General features: G+C 36.6%; 2 protein-coding genes across 2 annotated transcripts; one reads left to right on the forward strand and one right to left on the reverse strand.

Annotated features, from left to right (window-relative positions):
- The first annotated feature begins 19 nt into the window (after positions 1–19).
- Positions 20–2,445, forward strand: LOC122629260 (tetraspanin-2A). The gene is made up of 5 exons (XM_043812478.1): positions 20–290; positions 476–673; positions 777–953; positions 1,041–1,226; positions 1,366–2,445. The coding sequence occupies exons 1-5, from the start codon at positions 204–206 to the stop codon at positions 1,438–1,440; spliced, it is 723 nt and encodes a 240-aa protein (XP_043668413.1). The 5' UTR covers positions 20–203; the 3' UTR covers positions 1,441–2,445.
- LOC122629205 (high mobility group protein DSP1-like) lies at positions 2,436–19,350 on the reverse strand. The gene is made up of 5 exons (XM_043812353.1): positions 17,004–19,350; positions 10,306–10,527; positions 4,718–4,878; positions 4,446–4,620; positions 2,436–4,305 (listed from the first exon to the last, which is right to left on the reverse strand). Exons 1-5 carry the CDS (start codon positions 17,646–17,648, stop codon positions 4,189–4,191), a joined length of 1,320 nt encoding a protein of 439 aa, XP_043668288.1. The 5' UTR covers positions 17,649–19,350; the 3' UTR covers positions 2,436–4,188.
- Positions 19,351–22,834: the final 3,484 nt, after the last annotated feature.

The following is a 22,834-nucleotide window of genomic DNA, read 5'->3' on the forward strand; positions in this document are numbered from 1 at the left end:
GATTCGTAACGCAACCTGGGCGTTTTATCTAGGACGTGCTTATCCACTTATCTTATATTTGTTAGCGATAAAGATGCCTCACGTATGTCATTGAGAAGGCATGCAAGTTTCAGTCAATTTCATCTCGTATCTCTCTCGAAAATCTTTGATTTTTCTATAATAGTGCAGTGTATCTATGAATTACTAATCAAAAATTGTACAAAATGGTGGTGAAAAATTCGACCCCTCAGCTAGAACAGCAAATACAATGTATAAAGTTTACAATATTTTGCTTGAACTCCGTAATGTGGGTAAGTACATGATAAAATACAAGATTTCTAATGTCGCGTAATAATTAAAAGGAAATATTCTCATCATCACAGAAAAAACGTTTCTGTAAATAATACTGCATAGTAAAAATATTCTTTTTTATGACAATAAGTTGATTTTATCATATTTGAATTGTATAAATTTACTGAAATTTTTTTCTTTATAGATTTTCGGAAGCGCAATGTTCGGCTTATCTTTATGGCTAAGGTTTGAACCAGTATTTGAAGATTGGATAATGTTCTTGGACATGTATGAATTTTACATCGGTGTTTACGTATTAATTGCAACATCCGTATTCGTCATAATCGTTGCTTTCGTAGGCTGTGGCGCAGCTTTGATGGAATACGTCTTGGGTCTCTTCGTCGTAAGTTAAGATCTTACAAATCAATTATTGAACTCTATATATATATACTATCTTTTGTGCGTTGGATTTAAACTGATTTTTTTTTATTTATTATTTCTTTTAGCACGTGGGCCTTCAACTATTTTGTTTTATATGCGGTTTAGCAGGTGCAGCTGTTATTCTTGATTATTCAACTTACGATAGCCAAATCCAGCCTATTATACGAAGATCTATGAGTAATCTTATCAGTAATTCTCAACACGATAGAGCATCTGGTATTCTTAAATTGATTCAAGAAAATGTAAGCAATTTAAGAAAAATATAAAATCTAGTCGTGAAAAAATGTGGGCTATTTTAAATACGAATATGAATTTTTTGATTAACACAGGTCGGATGTTGTGGTGCTGACGGTCCAATGGATTATGTAAACATGTTAAAACCTTTGCCAACCGAATGTCGTGACACGGTTACCGGAAATGCCTTCTTTCATGGATGTGTTGAAGAAATCTCTTGGTTTTTGGAAGCAAGATCAGGATGGCTCGCTGGTTTGGCCCTCTCTTTGTGCATGTTACACGTGAGTATTGATGAAGGTTAAACCATATATCTCAAAAGATACATAAATCATATTAAAAGAATAAATTAGAAATATTTTCTCATAAAATAGCAGCGGCATTTATAATTACAATTTACACACGAATATTTCGTTGTTACAGGTAGTATTGGCGGTACTCACTTTAACGCTTATTCGTGCTATTAAAAAAGAAGAATCAGCCACATACAAACATTAATTACATTAATAATCATGAAATATCACGCGAACGTTAACTTACAATTTTTTTCTTGATAAATATATTTTATACAATCGAAATTTTTTTTTTTTTTTTTTTTTTTTTTTTTTATATATATATAGTCGAAAAACAGTCGATAGGAGATAGTGTACTTTCTATTGATGTAAGTCTCTTATATAAAAATTTGATACAGACACTGTATATGGAATTTAATGCGCGAGAAAGATGAAGAAAGAAAGTTCTGAAAGTATTCCATTTCATTGCATTTATATATCTTAGAGTAATATATCTGAAATATATTTTAATTAATACTATATAAATTATTATATCTTCATAAATTGTTAACTAAAACTAATTTTGTCATGTGTTACTCTATACGAAAGTTCATTAATCGATGAAAATTTCATACATAGTACTTATATAATGCAATTGGTCCAATTATTGATAAATAAAATCGTTCAGGCAAGATGCGCTTCAATATGGATCCAACATATAAGAAAAGTAAAAGGGCCGTCGTTCGTTAAACTGTCATGCATTATTTATTTCATATGTTTTTTGATTGACTGTATTATTAAGTATTATATATCTATTATTTTATGGCCAAATAATACCGTAAATGTGTATGATGCTTCAGAGTAAAAACGGTTTACTCACTGTATAATACAATATATTATATGTTTAGTAGATTTTTTAACACGGACTGTTTTTCTTTCTTTCTTTCTTTTTTTTTTGTTTCGCCTATAAAGGTCTCATACGCTTATTATATTTGCATAAAATGTTAGGTATTCATTAAACGCAGTTTTAATAAATGATTTACACGTACAACGATTTACATAGACTATAATTAGGTTAAGCGTCAGTACCAAAAGCGATTTAATACGTTTTTTGCAAAGTTTATTTATCCCTAAGAGATATACAAAAGAAACATATTTTTTGTTTGTTTTGTGTTTTGTTTTAATTATAATTCCTTTGTAATAACACAAGAAATTCTGTCATGATTTTCAATATTTGTTTTTATTAATTTCCATCAAATGGATACCTCTGAATCAGTACAATTCACTTTAACCAGCTATGTTAAAATTATGCACATCTGCAAATCAGTATTAAAATATTACAATTTTATATTTTACAGTTTTCATCCTCTAGCTCCCTCTAAAACAGGTTTTTGTTCATATAATCATACAATGATTCATTACATGACAATGCATGGGGGAAGATGAAGAGCTTTATGTTGAGAAAAATGATGGCTAACTGCTGAGCCAAATCAAGGTGCAAGTCAGTCTGACCATAAGAAAGCCTTTTTGTTGTATTATATTCACTTCGCATACTGATCTGGTTAACAAATTCACAAAACAAGTGACCAGATCTATTTCATCTGCGTGCCGCTTACATAGTTTGCACTAATTTCAATGATAAGGATCTGTACATACTAAGTTCTAGGAATGTCAACATTACAAGAAACCACAATAATTTATTATAATACAGCCTGCTGTACACCAGATGACTCAAGGCAGTACAAAACACGCCCTACTTTGCTTTCTTGAACAATTAAGGGAATCAAATGGTTTGGATAGGATTTAAGTATTTCCTTTATTGACATAATGAATATGAGAGGGAGGATGACGATGGTAAGGGCAGGGGGACCACTTCTACGCGTTAGGAAAAAAAAAAAAAATAAAATAAAAATTACAATATTTGTCTACTTAAACAACTGCCATTTACGAAGTTCCTCATCAAAATGAATAAAAAACATAAATTTTTACATATTTTTATAGTAAAACTTAATGATCGAAGTCACTATACAAAGTAAAATTAGGGCATTTTTCTATCCTGTGATCTGTGTTGTGATCTTTCTCAGCAATCGTGGTGTGTGTTGCAGCACGTCACGCAAATAAAATTTCGACTTTTTGTGCATACAACAACGAGCACCCTTTCTGTAAGTATAGGACTGTCAGAATATACTGTCCTAATTTTGATTTGTAAAAGCTGTGAACTACATATTTTCTCGATTCAAATTGCTTATAAACTACAAGGCTCAATCACGTGGCTTAGTATCCACTATTAGTGAAAACTATCACACGTTGATGTGAATGTACGATCTCGACGTTGTGTTTAAGTATACTTATTCTAATTACTTACAGCTATTCTCGACATATATAAAAATCAATTACACTCATACAAAGCAGCCCCATGCCCTACCTGAGAGAAATTTGATTTAAAGAAACGTTCTGTACAAGGATATACAATGTTAGTCTCTTATATTCTGGCAGCAAATGAACTGAACTGATAAATTTCACAAAACCATTTTTTTTCAAGTGATATATCGCATAACAACGAGGCTAGTGGATCTTTTGTTATTACTAACTAAATTAGCTTTTAACATGGTGTGGAGACAAAGTCAACAATGATTGAGCCCCTGCGCCTTCCATCTCACACAGAAAGTGGGCACCATCTTTTTCATTCCTCTATGCTATGACACTTTACATGTTGCTAATCAATATGTTAAAATACAAATGTCATTCATACAATCTCCTTTCACATAGCGCATACACACAAGTTTTAAAATAATTATTATAATCGCGTGTGTTTTCAATTATTATTGTAAATAATTGGGGACTCGTGGTTAGTTATTTGTTCTCCTAGTGGTGTAAGTACACTCACGCTAAGGTCAATGGTACGTACAGTAGGTGAGGTATGCTTTTAGGATCAAGGACACGGGGTGATAGATGACATTTTATCATGCAGCCGCTATTCATCGTCTTCCTTCCATTCTTCTTCACTGTCGCTTTTTACAGTATTTGCAGGTGGTGCTCCTACCACCACTGGTGCACCATCTTTCATTTTCTTTTTGTATGCTGTCATTTCCTGTTAAAACAATTTTTTTGCATTAGCAGCTCCTACATTACACCTCTTCCTTTCCCTCGATCGCATTTCCATTATTGTTATTTAGATTCGAACATTCTCTTCAAATTACTTTCATTCGTTTTTAACTATTATCTACGTACCCTTTCGTATCGAGCTTTATCCTTCTCTGCCATAGCCTCATATTTAGATTTGGTTTCGGGATCTGCATCCGACCATTTTTTACCTAATTCCTTAGCAATATCTCCTACACCATATTCAGGATTTAACATTTTCACTTTACCACGTTCATCATTACAAAACCAAAAGAAGGCAGATCTAGAAAGAGAGACACAACACGATATATAATCTTATGTAATCCTTGAGACTTGACTTCCATTGAATATATACATTTCAAAAGTTTTATTTTACTCACAGTGATCGTTTAGGTGCATTGTGATCCTTAATATGTTTACGTTTCTTTCCTCTGCCTTTTTCTCCTTTAGGTGGTGTATAATTTTGCATCTCTGCGTCGTATCTTTTCTTGTCTTTTTCTGCCATCTCATGAAAACGTTTCTTTTCTTTGTCTGACATGGTCTGTAAAAAAGAGGTATACAACGTTTCTAAAAAATCATACATCTCAGAAAACGGCTTCCAAACATGTTAAATCCGATTTTAATCGGTAAACTTTTTACTAACTTTTACTGTTTTTTTACGAAACTATTACTTTTTTTTTTTTTATTTTATAGATTAGCATTTCGAATGAAATTATTATAGAGGAGGAAATAAATGTTCGAAAGATAATCTATATTTTAGTATATCAATTCTCATAGTTCAATTCTCATCTTTCAAACAAATTATATCACCATTTTCTCTTTTGCGAAACCACGACATCATTTTTGATTAATATATGATAAATGATAAAATCGTTACTCCTGACATTTTGGAAATTCGTTCCCATTGTTGTTAAATCTAGCCAATCTAATTTTGCCTTCTATTATGAAATATATGCTAAATAGGAAAACTGGCCGTTTGTCAAAGTAAAAGAAGAAGAAGCGGGGGTGAAGCAGAAAGGGAGTAAACGTTCTCGGCAAAAGAAGAATATAGGAGGGGGAAGAGAAACGGGGGAGAAAGAGTGAGCAGGAGAGGGTGAAAGAGAACGAAGGGGAGGAAGAGAGAGAAGCAGGAAAAAAGCGGAAGAGGTGGCACACGTTAGGGCTGGTCGATAGAATACCGTAGGGTACGAGCTACGGTCCAAAGGGTCTTTCGACTGGCCGAGCTCTTCTGCATTATTTAAAATAAAAAGCAGAAGAGAATATAGAATCGACTTTTCTCCTTTTTTTTTTCATTCCCTTTACTAAAGAAAATAAATATGTCATTACGTAGCGTAAGAAGAACCAGGACTTAGATCTCTAATTGGTTATAAATTTTTACTAAAGTTTTTCTTTTTTTTACCGTATTTAAATATTTATCCGCATATCGCAGAAGAAATCATATAGAATTTTATTCATCAGAGTTAGTACTTTACAGCGGCCATTAAAGCGTCGGCCATTAAAACGTAGTACGTATGTATGTATATACTTCTCGTATAGGAAGAAAAAGATGGCGAACAAAAACGATTATGACTCTTCTCGGGCACTCTTCAATCTTATTACTTTCGTATATTTTCGGATGGTTGAGATAATCGAAGCTCATGAAAAATTCTTTTATTGTCACGTAGTAAATTAGAAGGAAAAAAGATTATCGAAAATATTTATTGTTGTTTATAAATTATCCTATTTCATATAAATTTGTGTATCTACGGTTACTCTAAGAAAAACTTTGACTTCGTTAAGAAATAATAAAAGACAGGAAGTAATCTCAAGCTTTCTGTGCTACGGGGCACTACCGCATGATGAGTCGAGCCTGATCACTTTTATCTGCAGAGCCAAGACGACGACGAGGGTGCGCTGACCGATGCACCAGCTGCTGCGCTGCGGGTGCAAGGCCTCGAAGGAAAAGCACAGATCGCGCAGCGCACGGTTCTGAACGCTTTTAAAATAATAATTCGATAGCACGAATATTACTAAACGTTTGATATTTGATTTCGAAATCATCAGATAATTTCGAACTTTGAACATTTCGAGAGATTCTAATTTTTAAGAAATTCTTGGCAGATCAATGTTTTAAACACGTACATACGCGCGCGCGCATTATATATATATATATATATATATATATAAGACATCATATGTATATATGTATGTATCGTATGGTATTTAAATTATTTCTGTTATCACTAAGAGCGCGTAATACAGTTTTTCTATCTAATCTGAATTTTGATTTGAATGAAAAGCATATATCGCACACATGCGCGCGTGCGCGCACACACACATACAGCAAGAGGAATATGTATATATATATATATACATATACATATATATATCATTCATCTCAGCGACTCATAAATTAAAGAAAAAAATGGATAAAAAGGAAAAAAAAAAACATGACATTAAACTACGTTTCTTCTTTCGTCGATAAGGATAAAAACTGATATTTTCATAAATACTAACAGCTAAGCAAAACGTGAGAAACAACGTTCCGTGGCATTGCTAGATTCGACTTGCACGTGAGTTCCATATATAAACGTAATTCTCGTCAATGTATATGTGTTTGACGTGTGTATCACAACTAATACTTATTCGATAATAGCTTGATAAAATTACTCAGCGAAAGATAATTTGATGATTCAAAAAGATGAAATTTTGTGTCTAGTATTTATTAATTTATATATCTACATCAGAAGATATGAATGATATGTATACAAGTCGTACCAAAAAGTTCCTAAATAATTTTAAAAATCAATTATACATTTTCGAGACTTCGTAGACTAATTTTTTCTTCAAACTGTAAACTGCAAATTTAGCTTCTAAAACTACAAACCTAATTACAAGTATAAGAAATTTCGAAAAAGAATAACTGATTTTTAAAATCATTTAAAAACTTTCGGCCCATCTAAAGAGACTTTTGACCCATCTTGTAGTATCGTTAATTACAAGAGGATAAAGTGTATAAGAATCTTAATGGCGAAGAATTTGTAAGTCAATAATTATTATCTCCGGATAGAACTAACTAAATATTTACAAGTTTTTTTTTTTTAATTTTAAAAATATTTTAATCGGATGAATGAACGTCTCTTTCTGTCGATAATTAATGGGGAACTCTGTACCCATCGATAAAATCTCTGATGAACGTTTAAAGAAAGATAGCAACCCATAAGCGAGTCACGAACGAATCAACGACGAATATACGATTGATGATCCGATTTAAAAATCGTTTGGATTCTCCAACTTCTCAGGCACGCGCTCGAGTGTATCGATTTTCGAAGCGCAACCCTTATCCGATAAAAATATCTCCTCATCGTTGATAGCACCAAAAGAGGGATAGAAAGAGAAAGAGAGAAAAATAGAGAAAAGCCAATCGGAAGGAAATCCAATACAAGTTTGTATCGATGTTAAAAATACTACAGATTAATGAATTTTCTTGATATATATATATATATATATATATATATATATATATATATATATATATCATTCATTTATCCAAGATAAAAATATTTTCCGTCTTTTTAACCATTGTAACATATAACACAGCTATTATCTTGAAAATACTTTGTAGAGGGATAAAAAAACAAAGAAAAGAAAAAAATAAAGAGAAAACAAGATGAAAGAAGAGAGGAAGGAAGAGATAAGCTGAAATTCGTAGTATTCTATGTAAAGGACTAAATTGCAGGTGAATTATCAGAAATTCTCATCTCGATTACTAGACTTCTTTAAACTTCGCGTTAAGTAGAGCGAGACCTGTTGAATATACTCGATACCTATTCAATCCTATGCGAAAGTTTCTGATTGCAAGAAGAAGAAGAAAGAGATAAAAAAAAGGAGAAGAAAAGGTATTTGAATATCCGACGACCGGACATCACGCCTGTAAATTGAAAAAATGTTTTATAAAGATTAATAAAAGTCATTGAAAAAATATCAATGCCGTATATGGTACAAACAAGAGTAGTAGTGTCCTTTATCCGAAGTTAATCATTATAATGAAGCATTAGTTCTATTCAGAGTTATTCTCACGAAAGGCACGTAATCGATAATACGTATAACAGTCCACCCACGTGAGTGCTAACTCACAAAATATAAAAAGGTGTGAAACATAAAAAAATATATTATGTTTTATGCATATAAAATATTACGTATATAAAATATTTATGTACATGATAAGTCAAAAGTTTCTAGGGTATTTTAAAAGTCAATTACTCTTTTTCGAAACTTTTTAGGTTTATTCTTTTTCTCACGTTGTAATAAAGTTCTTAGACTTACAGTTTTACAATCTGGGGGAAAAAAAAACCTAGAAAGTCCCGAAAAAGAGTAATTGATTTTTAAAATCATCTACGAACTTTTGGCTCATCCAGGCCACTCTTTATATATATATATATATATATATATATATATATATATATATATATATATATATATATATATATATATATATATATATATATATATATATTCCAGTTGCGAATACGAATTTTCGATATTGTCATTCAACGAGCGCACAGCACATTCCATAGAATCGACATCTTCATATATTCAATTGAAAATGAAATGAGAGAGTAACCGCCAATCTATCCACTATGAATATATTTCATGATTCCCAATTTGGAGAATCAAGTAAACAGTAATAACTAGTCGAGCAATAAGAATTCTCAGGAACATTAACGGTCGTTACCGTAATAGAGGCATGAAGAAGGAACCGACATGAAAAATTGGCGAAGAAAGGGTGTGGTGTGTGTCCTGCATATTGTGTGTCGGTCATGCCAACAGCAATTTCTTCGAAATAAGCAAAAACTTATTCATTATGGTAACTTTGTGAAAATTTAAACGAAAGACCGTTTCGAACATTTATCATCTTTTCCCAATTTTTTCGTTTGTAAATTAATGATATATATATATATATATATGTGTGTGTATATAGTTCCTAGGTAATATTAAAAATCGGTTACTTTTTTCGAGACTTTTTCGGCTATTCCTTTCATCGGATCGTAAAACTACAAGCCTAACCAGAAGCCTAAAAAGTTTCGGAAAAGAATAATTGATTTTGGCAAAGGAACTTCGGTTTCACCCGTTCGTTCTCTCTCTCTCTCTCTCTCTCTCTCTCTCTCTCTCTCTCTCTCTCCCTCTCTCTCTCTCTCTCTCTCCCTCTCTCTCTCTGTGTGAGTGTTTGTGCTTGCACATACACATATGAAAAGAAAAGAAGAAAATCTGTGAAAAAGAGTGCAGGAAGGAAGATTTCACATAAGATTTCTCTGTAACTAAAGAAAGAAATTTTAAAATACAGATTGTATGCACTCGGAGGAATTCGAGACGACAATGAGAGAGAGAGAGAAAGAGAGAGAGAGAGAGAGAAGAGAGGAAGAGAGAGAAAGAGAAAAAAAGATATCGAAGTTCATGTTTCAAAAAAGTTTCATAGGATTTACGATATATATACATACATGAAGAATACCACACACAAACAGTACGTTTGCAAAACTCTTTACTCTCTACGTTGTTTAATTCAATATCTCTCTTGTGGGGTATTTTAAACATGCTAAAAGTTGAACTTCTCTCATTCCGGCTATAATGCTCAATGCTATCTCGGAGCTGAGAACAAGAATTCCAGAGTAACATTCCTCCACGGTCGAGATCCCATATTTATATCTATTTAAAACTGGTTTCTTGCTGAATAGCGTTGGGCAAGACCAGAAAACGTAGCAATTCTCCCGGATGATAATATGCAAAGAAAAATTACGTGAATTTTTTCTAAATTCAAACAAAAAAAGAAAAAGGGAGTGCGGGGTGTGGAGGGCGACCGACATTTCGTAGGGTAAAGAAAGAGCAAAGAGAAGAAAAGACGTTTTAAGATAAAAAGTAATATTTCTAAATTTTTTTTCGGTTAGTTTCGTTCGTCTTAAAAACGGAGTAATAACAAATTGATAAGCCTTACCTTCCACCTCGTCGCGCATTTCTTTGAAAATTCACGGAATATAATTTTCTCTTCGGGGTGCTTCTTCTTGTGTTCCTGTCGACATGTCTGAACGAAGAACGCGTATGCGGTCATTCGTCCCCTCGGCTTAGAGTCCTTTCCTCTAGGCATGTTGTCTCGTTGCAGACCTTGAGCGTTATTTTGTTGCAAATTATTCTGCTGCGGTAACTGTTGTATTTGATGCTGCAACATCAAATTAATAATAAAATAGATTATTATTGCATTGATACCCTCTTCTATGATCTACTTTCGTATTTTTATTTTTACTTTTTTCTATTTTTTTTTTTTTTATTCTTTTTATTTTTTTTTTGTTCTCTTTTTAATTTTTTCTAATTATTTTATTTTTATTTTTATTTTTTTTTATTTTTTTTATTATACTACGTAATAAATATATAAGATAGACAAAAAACGTTACGTAACGTTTCGATAAAAGAAAAGTGAATAAATAAATAAATGAAAAATGGAAAAAAATAAAAAAATATGAAAAAATTGAAAAAAGATAAAAAAATAAAAAAATAAAAAAAAATAAAATAAAAAATAAATAAATAAAAAATTGTATTTATAACAAATTTCTTTTCTAATTTTGTAATAAAGCCAATCGAAGAAAAAAAATACGTTCCCAACGTTAAATGATATAATCCATTATATATATATATATATATATATATATATATATATATATATATATATATCACACACACACACACATTCCAGTATGTTTAAATGTAATATCAACCAAGATTACTTCACGTTGCTTATATGTACTGTGTTATCTTAGCTAATCGCTACATATGCATATAGATATGTTTACAATGTGCAATACAAAAACATGAAACCGTTTTATCGAACGAGTTTAACTTTACTTGCCGAGGCAAGAAAGATACATCGTTGTATTTTGTAGGTAGTAAAATAAATAATAAAAAAGAAAAAGGTATAAGGCCAAATTAAAAAAAGTTGAGAAGAAGAATATAAGAATGAGAGAAACTGTAGCAAAGAGAAAAATTATAGCAGATTTCAATCTTTTATAAAATGAAAGAAAAAAAAAGAAGTAGTAACTACACAAATAGGAGAATATATTGCCAAAATCGAAAAAAAATCATTGGAACACGTTTCTTCGAATATGAAACTGACATGATTTATCGTCTTCTTGGCATTCCACGAACGTTTCAATGAAAATGGAAGAAATAAGAGAAACGTATGCGTATCTTCTCGTAGGGATGCTCTTTTCCCAACAAAGTAAATCTCGTCGGAATTTGTTTTCATTCCGTGTTACGGCCGGTAGAGATGATAACAAGCTTTCAAACTTTTCCCTAGTTCATAGTAGATATATATATATATATATATATATATATATGCACATATACATACACAACATACGTACGTACATACATATGTACATATATAAATATATACGTACCTACATATACACACTACATACGCACGCACGCACACACACACACAATGAAAAATATATATAGGTAATACACATATACATATGCGTTTTCCATCGTGAGAAACTAAAATGTTTTAGATGAAAATACATGTGTCGGGTGATAATTTACTATAGAGTTTTCCACCATCGTGATAATAAATACATATGGGGATATATATATATATATATATATATTCGTCTGGAAAGTAAATGAAAAAAAATCCCCCCTGGAAATATCGGGTCATATTTTTTCTTTTGTCTATTGAATCTTTCCAAAATAAAAAAATAAATGAAACAAGTAAAATAAAATTAAATAAATTAAGAGAAAAAAATGGGCATTTCTTTGCGTTTCTTTTTCTTTCTGGAAAAAAATAAAGAAGAATAAAATAAGATCAAATATTAAATATTAATATTAATATTAAAATAAAATATTACATAAATACGAAATGAAAGATTTTTTCAAAGAGCCTTATCCTTCCTCATAAAATATATAAAATAATAATAATAATAAAAAAAAAAAAAAAAAAAAAAGAACCAACTTCATTTAATAAATTCAGCTGAGGGAGAAGTCTAACGAAAATTTTCAAGCAGGCTAGTAGTGGATGGTGTTAGCCAGCACCAAGAGCAGGTGCGGTCTAGTCCGATCGATGATGCAATCGGGAGGTGCGATGGAAGAGCGCTACGTGCTGCCCAAAAACCGTCTTTTAAAAAGGCGCGCGCATGAAAAAGAAGCAAGAAAAAAAAATAAATTACTTTTCTCTCTCTACCTTTCTCTTCCTTCTTTCCTTCCTTCCACCATCTTTTTCTTTTTCCTTTTCCTCTTTTTTTCCTCTTTAACGCGCACAACGATAGTCATATTTTAATATCGACGACGTCATGCACGGGGACCCGTCGTATACAAACTACAATATTTATGACCGATAAAAAGCTCTCTGTAATATCTTCGGTATCGAACATCAAGATAGATGTAAATCCTAATTCAAATTTCTCTGCTACTTCTTATGAACTTCTAATGCGTTACAAACGATTGAAATTACGTAAAGAACATTTTTTCTATTATCTTTATCAATGTTATCAAATATTTCAATAAATTTTATATAATCTCGCTTATAGAATCGCAATATATAGAATAGATAGCAATATAGAGATTTTAAAAATCAAATAGTTTTTTTCGAGAAATTAGTTTTTTTAAGCTGATTTTGTTTTTTTTTTTTTTTTTAAATTGTAAAACTATAACCCTGACTTGTTGTTGAACTACAAATCTAATTAAAAGTTTAATAAGTCCCAAAAAAAGCAATTGTTTTTAAAAATCATCTAAAAACTTTTGTTCCTCCCTGTATCTATGTAAACTTCAGATGCAATAAGGGAAAAAAAATAGAAAGAAAGAAAAAAATAAAAAAAAGATCGATCGAAGAGAAAATTCGTTATCTTTATTATTGATCACGTTTCGAAGAAATTCGAATGCGCTGTCTTGCAATACTACTTTACCGAAAGTCTATTTATGATTAATAGTGCTTCGAGCTAGTAGAGACTATTTGTTTCATGATTATCCTGTAAAGGTTACCTAAATATAAGATACTGTATTATCGTCATTGAGAGAACTTCAGTTTCTGAGAAATTAATAAATTTTCGAATAATGAGCTCGAGACTTTTCTTTTCTTTTTGTTTGTTTGTATATGTACACATATTTCGTACAAAGAGAAGGTCGTGAAAAGATAAATATACAATAAGTTGTAATTATATCGAGATATGTATATACGATATGTATAGACATTTTGTCGCATATCTCGAACTTCGTTGATCTAAATTTACGTCTTCATCTGATGACTGTAAACAATCGCTTAGATTGAGACGGCCTCGTTTGCCGCTAAATACGAGGCGTGAATAGGTTCCATTGTTACAAGTGTATACAATTCTCACATTTGATGTTTATCGTATATGACATTCCGTTGATGTTGCGATTAGTAGTATCAATTGTTAAAATGCTCGCTAAGAAAAAAATATATATGTATATTTTTTCTAGGTAAAATCTCAAGAGAATAAATAATTATTCACAAAAAAAAAAGTATAACTGACAAAAGTTATACGCATATGACATTTTCTTTAGAAATATTTTTATCATCGTCATTAATATTTTAATCATTAGATTCTAAGACACGATTTGAAAGAAATAATTTCTTTCTATTTCTAATGATCCACTGAAAGGGTTTAACTTTCAAGCTATATATATAAACGTATTGATATCGTCGTATTTATTAAACGTATTTAATAAATAACAACAACAATTCGACGACGATCGTTTCCAAGAAATATTCTAGACGTAACGACAAAAAAATAAAATTCTACAAAATACTACCTACTACCGCCACATCACCCCACCAGTGTAAGATGTATTAAATGTAAAATGAAATATGAACGATCGAATAACGATCGATAATATAATAACAAAAATACAGAGACACGGAACGATATATCGTAAGAAAAAGGAAAAGAAAACTTTGATCAGATATCCGAAACTCTTTCGCGTGACACGTCAAGGAGAATTGCTTGAATTTATAGAAATTCTTTATATATCTTCGACTGTTTCAATCTAAATGGAAGTTTATACAGATACAAGTATAACGTACGTACGTAATACAGAATAAGTAATTTTCTTCTTAACACGATACGTTTAATAAATTCGTCGTATCTTACGGATTTTCCTTATGATTATAACCCAGGAAAGAGTATAGGAAGAATAACTAGTCTTCGATCGAGCAAAGTACCGTTATGAAAAGAGACTGAAAGACCAATGTTTCAACGTGGAATATGTCTTACCATATGTTATTTCACGGAAGAATGAAAAAAAATTTATAATAATAATAATAGTAATAATAATAATAATTCCAAAAATTCTTGGATACCTTCCTCCCCATTTAATAATTAATTCATAATTATATACTTCACGCAATTGCAAAATATACATAAATGTAGAAATCATTTGGAAACGCTATAAAAACATTTCAAAGTTTTATAAACTTTCTTCTTCTGAAGTTACAAAAACACCACAGAAAAGAATTTACGGGTTACACAATTGGGAATATCAAGCACATTTAAATTAGTCTTTTGTTAAGTAGAATTTTCTTTGACGAAAAATCGTTCTTTTTTATCCTGCACAATGCGTGGTATCTCTTCGTATTCGAATAAAAGGATAACTTTCATGAGAATTTATTTATTCCTAACAAAATCCTACCCAAACTTTTATCGCCTTTCTCTTAATTGTACACACTGTGTACTTTTTTTTCGAAAACCCTGCATTGCTACCTATTGTAAATGAAAACTATACAAAAATTTTTCGATTAATGGGCAATTTTCCCTCGAAAGAGAGAAAGAGAAAAAAAAAGAAAACTTTTATGTACCCTCATCAATAAGAAAGAGAAAGCATTCTACGTTGTGTTACGGTGAAATTAAAGATAGAAGTTTTCTCCGTAAATACGTAACTTTGGAAAAATTTGTTTAAAACAAAAGCGAGGTTATAATTTGTAAAACTTCCATTGTTATATCATCGGACTCTGACGATGAAACTAGAAAGAAAAAGAAATATAAATCTCGTTTAAATTACGGATTTGCCTTAACATGTATTATTATACAAAGCCGGCGATAGACGCGTTCAGAATTAATGAGTAAATCTCCGTATTAAAAGAAAAGTGAAAATATGGAAGTTAATTTTGGAATATAGCACGCGCAAACGCAGCCACGTTTCTACGATCCGTGTTAAATCTTCATCGTCAAGAAAAAAGTTTATCTGCAATCACAGTATTCCACTGAAAAAGTATTTGGAAATATATATATATATATATGCACACCCGACAATCGCAAAGCGCAAGCTTTAAGGCGCAATACAATATGTGAGAATCACCGACTCGAAAGCTTCCCAGGCGCTTAATTATAGTAGAAAAACGCGTCACCGTTCGACAAACTAACACAAAGGCCATTCGTAGTAACCATATAATCGAAAATCGATTATTCGAGTACGCGGGTCACTCTTTCCAATCTCATTTTCTATTTTCACAGGGTAAAATAACCTAAGAAAAGAAACTGAAAGGAAAAACAAAAAAAAAAATTGAAATAAAATATGACACACATTAAGAAACGAGATATTTAAAAAATTCGAAAACGTCAAAAAAAAGAATCGAATAAATGTTATCAATAATATTCTAACAACCATGAAATACCACCCTGTTTAAAAGCTTAACGAACGTTATTGCTGGTAATAGTGGAGGTGGTTACCAAGCCTCTTCTCACAAGCAACTCTCTCGAGAGCGCCATAGCGCCTAAACAAACCAGTTTTCCAACGGCGACAGTAACTACCGAGAGCCTCCCTCACGGTCCTTTTTACGATCGGAATCTCGCGCGTCTTCTTGAACAGGCGTTAAAAAAAAAAAGAAAAAAAAGAAGGAGAAAGAAAAATGAAAGAAAGAAAAAAAAAAGAAACACTAAGAAACAGAAAAAATTGAAAACGATTTCTTCAATGTGGAGAAACAATCGTAAGAAGAGACACGAGAACGACGATAATGGACAATCGAACGAACGAACGAACTAACGAAAAAAAGAAAAGAAACGTATGGGAAACGATAGAGGGTTCGAACATGATAGGTAATAACAACGGCGTCAGGAGACCCAGAAAGAGAGAGAAGCTTCGTTCGTGAAGTTACGAAGCGCGCGATCGATCGGACAAGCGAGCTACTAACGAGCGAGCGAGCGAGCGAGCGACGAACAAACGAACGAACGAACGAACGAACGAACGAACGAACGAACAAACGAACGAACGAGCGTGCGAGCTTCATGCGTAATTCGCTACGATCGATCTACGCGCGAAGCCAGCTACGCGAGAAGCCTCCCTTACTTTTCGTTTTTTTATCGCGAAAATATGACGGTGAACGGGGCAGAAACATGGAAGTTAGGAAGGAAGGAAGGAAGGAAGAAGGAAGGAAGGAAAGAAGGGAGGAAGGGAGGGAGGGAGGAAGGAAGGAAGGAAGGAAGGAAGGAAGGAAGGAAAGAGAAAAACGAAAAGATGGAAGCAAGAGAGGCGGATGGAAGAGAAGTTGGGTAGATACGGGGTGAAAGAGCGATGGGCGGGGTGGGGGTGGGAAGAGAAAGAGCGTGCGTGAGACGACGATGTAGAGTCGATCGTTGTCGAAGAAGAAGAAGAAGAAGAAGAAGAAGACGACGCGATCGTCGAACATACCGGCGACATGACGGGGGGCGTAGATGTTTGCGTAGTAATCGGCGATAGATGTTGCTGTTGTTGCTGCTGCGACTGCAACTGTTGATGAAGGTTGTTCTGAGCGGCCGCGTCCATAACACCGCCTGGATACCACCACTGTACGCCGGGCGGTGGCGCGGACGGAGTGCCGGGTACGCCACCGCCGCCCGATCCGGGAGCGTTGCCGAGTCTGAAGTCGTAGCCACCCCTCATGCAGGAGCCAACAGGCGTCGACGTCGAGACTGGGCTCGATTGCGTACCGGTCGTTGCCGGATTCTGAAAGCTGGATGCCATTTTATAGGAGAAGAGCTGCTGCGTCCCCGCAGCGGTACTTCTGACAATATCCTGCTGTTGTTGGTGCTGTTGCTGCTGATGGTGCTGCTGCTGTTGTTGTTGCTGCGCCTGCTGCTGCTGCTGCTGATTGAGCTGCTGCTGCTGATTCATCAGATGCTGATGGAGGTTTTGTTGTTGCTGCTGTGCTTGCTGCTGTTGTTGCTGTTGTTGCTGCTCGGCAGCAGAGACGGCGTTCATGCCGGAAGGCCACCAAGCGGCACCGCCGGACGCATCCTCGCGGTTTCCAGGGTTGGCCGTAGCCCAGCCACCGGCTACGCGGTGGTGTTCCGACATTTCGTACGCGCGTACACGTACGCGGCTCCTACGTTAACGTCCTCCTCCTCCACCTCCACCTCCACCTCCTCCCCCTCCTCCTTCACTCCTCCTCCACCACTACCTCCACCTTCTCCTCTTCGTACCTTCGTCGTTTATCCAGCAGCAACAGCAACGACGACTACGACGACGAATACGATGGCTACGACAACGACAACGGCAACGAGGGAGAGAGAGAAAGGAAGATACGGGTACAACCGGCAGCAGCGGCAGCGGTGGCGACGGCGGCGGCGACGGCGAGAGGTTACTCACGACGCGCACACACACGCACACGCGTGCGCGCGAGCGAGACCGGGCACGCTCGCGCTCTCTCGCGAGAGAAGGTACCTCGTCCACGCGCGCACCCTCACATCCGTACGGTACTACTAGCCGGCTCTTCGTACTCTTCGTCCTCGTCGTCGTCGTTGTCCTCTTTCTCCACCTTCTCTTCGGCTTCGGCTTCGGCGTCGACGTCGTGGACGCGCGTTTTCGTGATCCGCGACGCGCGTCTTTCTTTCTCTTTCTCGCACTCTCTCTTAATTCTTCTTCTTTTCAGTTTCTTCCTCTATCTCTCTCTCACTTTTCTTCTTTATGTATTACGTGTGTGTATATATATATATATATCTTCGTCTCCTTCCGTGGTTGTATCACAGACGTAGGTACGCTATACATGCGTCTCTTTCTCTCTCTTAACGTCTTGTTCACTCCCTTCGTGGTTCTTCCTTCTTTCTCTTTTATCGTCCACCTGGCGCACACAGTACACGATATACAATATCACCAGGTATATAAAAGCCCTATCGGTATAAACGCGGGCGTTTGGGCGCGCGCGCGCTCGACGCTTCGAAGCGCTTTACTACGCACGGAGCAAAGCCTTCGTGGCACGCGCGTTACACTTGGAATACGTTCTCTCTACTCGACGCTACGCTCGACCGTTCGTCGTCGTTCGTTGGCTGCAGCTCCGTGGTGGGTTAGGTACGGCGGTGGCGGTGGTGGCGGCAGCACGACGGCAAGGATGGGTGCAAGCAACCGTGCGGGACGGCAGGGGAACTAACTGAGGGGAGAAGGGGCACGACGGCCGGCCGGCGAACCGGGGAAGGCTCGCTATCTCTCTCTCTTCTCTCCTTCACTCGTTATAGCTCTTTCTTTTTTCCTCCAGTCCCCCCCACCACCGTGTACGGTGGTACGACACCCGTGTGCCTCTCGCCTTGCCCGTCGTCGATCGGTCTTTCTCGGCTTTTCTCGTTCCTTCTCTTCTAGCCCGAATCTGCCTCAACGTCGCTGCTCAACGACGACGACGACGACGGCTGCGACAACGATGACGACGTCGAGAACGAGACGAGACGAGGCGACGACGGCGGCGACGGCGACGGCGACGACGACGACGACGACGACGACAACGACGACGACGACGACGACGATCGTCGTAGCGTCTCCTCTCTTTCTCTTCTCCTTTGAACGCGAACTAAGCGCGTTCGTTAATTTTTCTAATCGCCTCCACCGACGACACTCCTATTACCGCATCTAAGCTCTCTACGTCCGGACTCCATTGTTCTATCGGCTTTCGAACATACTTTGCTTCGTTGTTCTTTCTTTGTTTCTTTAACCTCTCCCCTCTCCCTCTTTTTCTTTTTTCCGACTCGCACGATTGCGCTTTCTCTTTCCCTCTCCCAACGAATGGAATAATCCTTCGATCTTTCTCTCACGCGCCTACGCGCAGTAGCAACAACGACAACGACACCGTTAACAACGAGAACGACGAGGACGACGAGGACGACGACGACGACGACGACGACGAGGCACGACGACGCCGTGCGTAAAAGCGCGCGCGACGTTCGACCGCGACGCGAGCCGCGATACCGATGGCGGCCACTGAGCAGCCGTAAATGCTCCTCGTGGAACACGCTAATGGTCGTCCGCTCGCATGGAGAAGAGCGTGACTCTGGAGAGAGAGATCTTTTGGATTGCTTCTATCGTCGCATTAAGCTCGCGCGTTCGATTTCGCACACAGAGACGCGGAAGAGAACAACCTGACGAGGTCCGGCCCGGTCGAACGTTCGCTCGTTTCGTCTCTCTCTCTCTCTCTCTCTCTCTCTTTCTCTCTCCTTTTCTCCCTTCTACTCCTTCCACTTCGCCGTGCGCGTCGATCCGTCTCTTTCTCTCTCTTTCGCTTTCACACGAGGTTAGCCTTCTTTCTAGCGGGCAGCGTTGAACTTGCGCGACGTTGCCAAGCCATGCTTTCACCCGCTCCCTCACAAAGGAGGGCCACGACGCTTCGACCAATCGGGACGCTTCATTTGCCCGGTGGGGATGGCGGGAGACTACCGGCATCGACGCCGAGTCAACGTCGCCTTCTCTCTTTCGTTCGTTTCCTTCGTGAAGAATACGAGAGTTATGGCTCGTAGATCCCCCCCTTCTACCCAACGTAGAGGGGCGGATGACTGCCTTCTCTACCCTTGAAACTCGAGGTCAACTTTTAGGCGGAGAAAAGAGTACGAACGAGTGAGCGAGCGAGAAAGAGAAAGAGTGAAAGAGATAGGAAAAAGAGAAAGAAAGAGAAGAGACGAAAAGAGAAGAGGAGAACGAATAAAAGAGAACGAGAGACGACAGCCGGCTACTGAGTTGTCGCCACGCTCTTTCTTCTTCTCTAGCTACCTTTTTTGCCCTTCTTAGTTTCGTTACACCGCTACGGTCACTGGAATTTGCCCCACATCGACGCTTCCTGCTTTTCGCGCACCCTTTTTCTCTCATTCTTCTGTACTCGACGAGTGTTGTCCGCCTTACCGACCGACGAACCTTAAAGGTCGATTTACACGCTTCCGGGCTACGTTGGGCCCGTCTTCCGCATGATCGTTCGTTTTTGTGCCCCCGAACGGAAAGATATTCTCCTCTCCAAATTTTGCATGCGATCAAGTAAAAGCTCGTCGAAGAGAACGATATAACTTCTTCTTAAAATCATGTTTATTCGGTCACTTTTTCAAAACGCAATTTTTAAGAAGACTAACTCGTTTCTCGACGACGAGGTCCTTGCCTTCGAACTCTCCAGGATAACGAACGTTAGGAAATGGATAGAGAATCGTATAATATTTCTCTTTCGTTTTCGAATGCTATTCGACGAAACGATCTTAATTCTTCCAGAAAACGTCAAAAGAATGATTTACGAGCGAACGATAATTTTGGAATAATATATTAAACGTTCTCGAAAGCTTTGTCATAAAACATATGACAAAGAAATCGTTATTGGTTCAGCCTTACTTTTAAGAGGACTAGAATTTAAATAATACTTAACATTTTTACGTTGTTGTTCCAAGATAACGCACGATAAAAAATAATTGGATTTAAAGTTTGTGGGAATTTCTGTTTCGTGCTTGGGTTACGTTACTCGTGTAAAAATGACCGGTCCGGCCCATTACAAAGGATAAATTCTAATCGGTACAGATTGCTATGTGCTAAACGTTTTTCATCTAGAAATGGTGCGTTATTCCTACGTAGATATATCTGCCTTACAACTGTATACTATACCAACAAAGAAGAAGAGAATAGGAGAAATCAAATCTTAAGAGATTCTTAGAAAATATTTGCGAGTAGAACTTGCAATTAGAAGAATTTAAATAAAGAACAATTAAAGTAGCTCTAAAATATATCCTAGGGGAATTAGAAGCAGTAATTAGAAAGTCGTATGTGACATTAATTGTGCTGTTTCATTTGGTTCTTGCAAAGCGTGTGTGTACGTGTTTCAAATGAAATATGTTAAAATGGCATTAAAGTCGTGAATTACGACAACTTTTCGACTAGAGAGAACCAGATGGTCTATGAAATGGAATAAATTAAGCAGCAACGCCTTGCGATTTTAAATTTCATTCACCCCTGCGCCCAGGATGGCAGCGCGAATATCGTGCAAAACTGCCAAGTAATCGCGAACCTTCCAATATAGAAAAAACCTGTTCGGCGAAATAAAATTTTCATCTCGATCCGGCTTCTTCATCAATTGTACACTTTAAGTACTCCTTTAATACACACATATTTCGAATTGGAAGGCATATGAGTGAAGTTATACGAAGATGAAAACGTATTATTCGTTTTGCCTATTTCAATATTTTTTTTGTTTTTTCTTTGCTTTGAGTTTTTGTTTTTCATATTTTTTTTTTTTTATTTCCGTGACGGTAATGCATTCCAACTTTCTATCGTGTTCCAACGTTTTATAATGTTTGTAGCCAATGTTCATCTATACTTTCGAAGCATCGACGTATTGTACCGCGTATTTGCCTCTAGGCTCTTACTTTTACTCCCGACTTCTACCTTCCATGGCGCCCGCGATTTTATCGTGGCCTCGAAAGGCGAATATTAATTTCACCGCGAAGAAATTCACGGGAGAACGGGTGCCGCTTCGGCGAACATCCCTCTGAATATTCGAAATCGCGAGGCGGGAGACAGAGAGACAGAGATAGAGAAAGAGAGAGAGAGAGAAAGAAATGTGTTTATGTACGTGAACGATGGAAGGAAGAAAAATGAAAATATACATATATATATATATATATATATATATATATATATATATATATTGGGTAGGACCTCGTATTCGTACAACTTCCTTTTACCACCCAACCCTCGGACACGAGGTGGGTGAGTTGGAGGTGACGCGACGAATCGGAGAGAGAAAGAGAGAAAGAAATAGGGAGGAACGAGGAGGAGAGAAAGAACGAGGAGAAAGAGAGAAAGAGAAGAGAACCGGGTCCGGGTCAATAAGACGAATGAGGGAGAGAGATGGCGAGAGAGAGAGAGAGAGAGAGAGAGAAAGAGAGAGAGAGAGGTACGTTCGAGCCGCGCATTCCCAGGGCCAAGCATTGGCAACCTAACGAACGAACGAACGAACGAACGAACGAACGAACGAACGAACGAACGAACCACGAACGAACGCACGGTCGAGAAGGGGCCGGCGGAGCGAACGAGGAACGAAGGAACGTTCGGGAGGGGCACGGATGGAGGGGCAGGAACTAAACGTGCGTGTGAGGACAGTAGATATAGAGAATGTTTCTATGTACGCGTACGTGTGCTTTGTATGAATGTGTACGTATGTATGTATATACATATATACACGATATGGTATATGTGTAGGGAAAGAAAGAAAGAGAGAGAGAGAGAGAGAGAGAGAGAGAGAGAGAGAGAGAATG

This window comes from Vespula pensylvanica, chromosome 1 (genome assembly GCF_014466175.1).
Source record: "Vespula pensylvanica isolate Volc-1 chromosome 1, ASM1446617v1, whole genome shotgun sequence".
Lineage (NCBI taxonomy): Eukaryota > Metazoa > Arthropoda > Insecta > Hymenoptera > Vespidae > Vespula > Vespula pensylvanica.

Coding starts and splice junctions, on each gene's coding strand:
- LOC122629205 (XM_043812353.1), bottom strand. CDS start 17,648: ATGTCGGAACACCACCGCGTAGCCGGTGGCTGGGCTACGGCCAACCCT. Junction 10,528..17,003: donor CGCCCCCCGTCATGTCGCCG/GTATGTTCGACG, acceptor TTGATGTTGCAG/CATCAAATACAACAGTTACC. Junction 4,879..10,305: donor AATGCGCGACGAGGTGGAAG/GTAAGGCTTATC, acceptor TCTTTTTTACAG/ACCATGTCAGACAAAGAAAA.
- LOC122629260 (XM_043812478.1), top strand. CDS start 204: ATGGTGGTGAAAAATTCGACCCCTCAGCTAGAACAGCAAATACAATGT. Junction 291..475: donor GCTTGAACTCCGTAATGTGG/GTAAGTACATGA, acceptor TTTTCTTTATAG/ATTTTCGGAAGCGCAATGTT. Junction 1,227..1,365: donor TCTCTTTGTGCATGTTACAC/GTGAGTATTGAT, acceptor TCGTTGTTACAG/GTAGTATTGGCGGTACTCAC.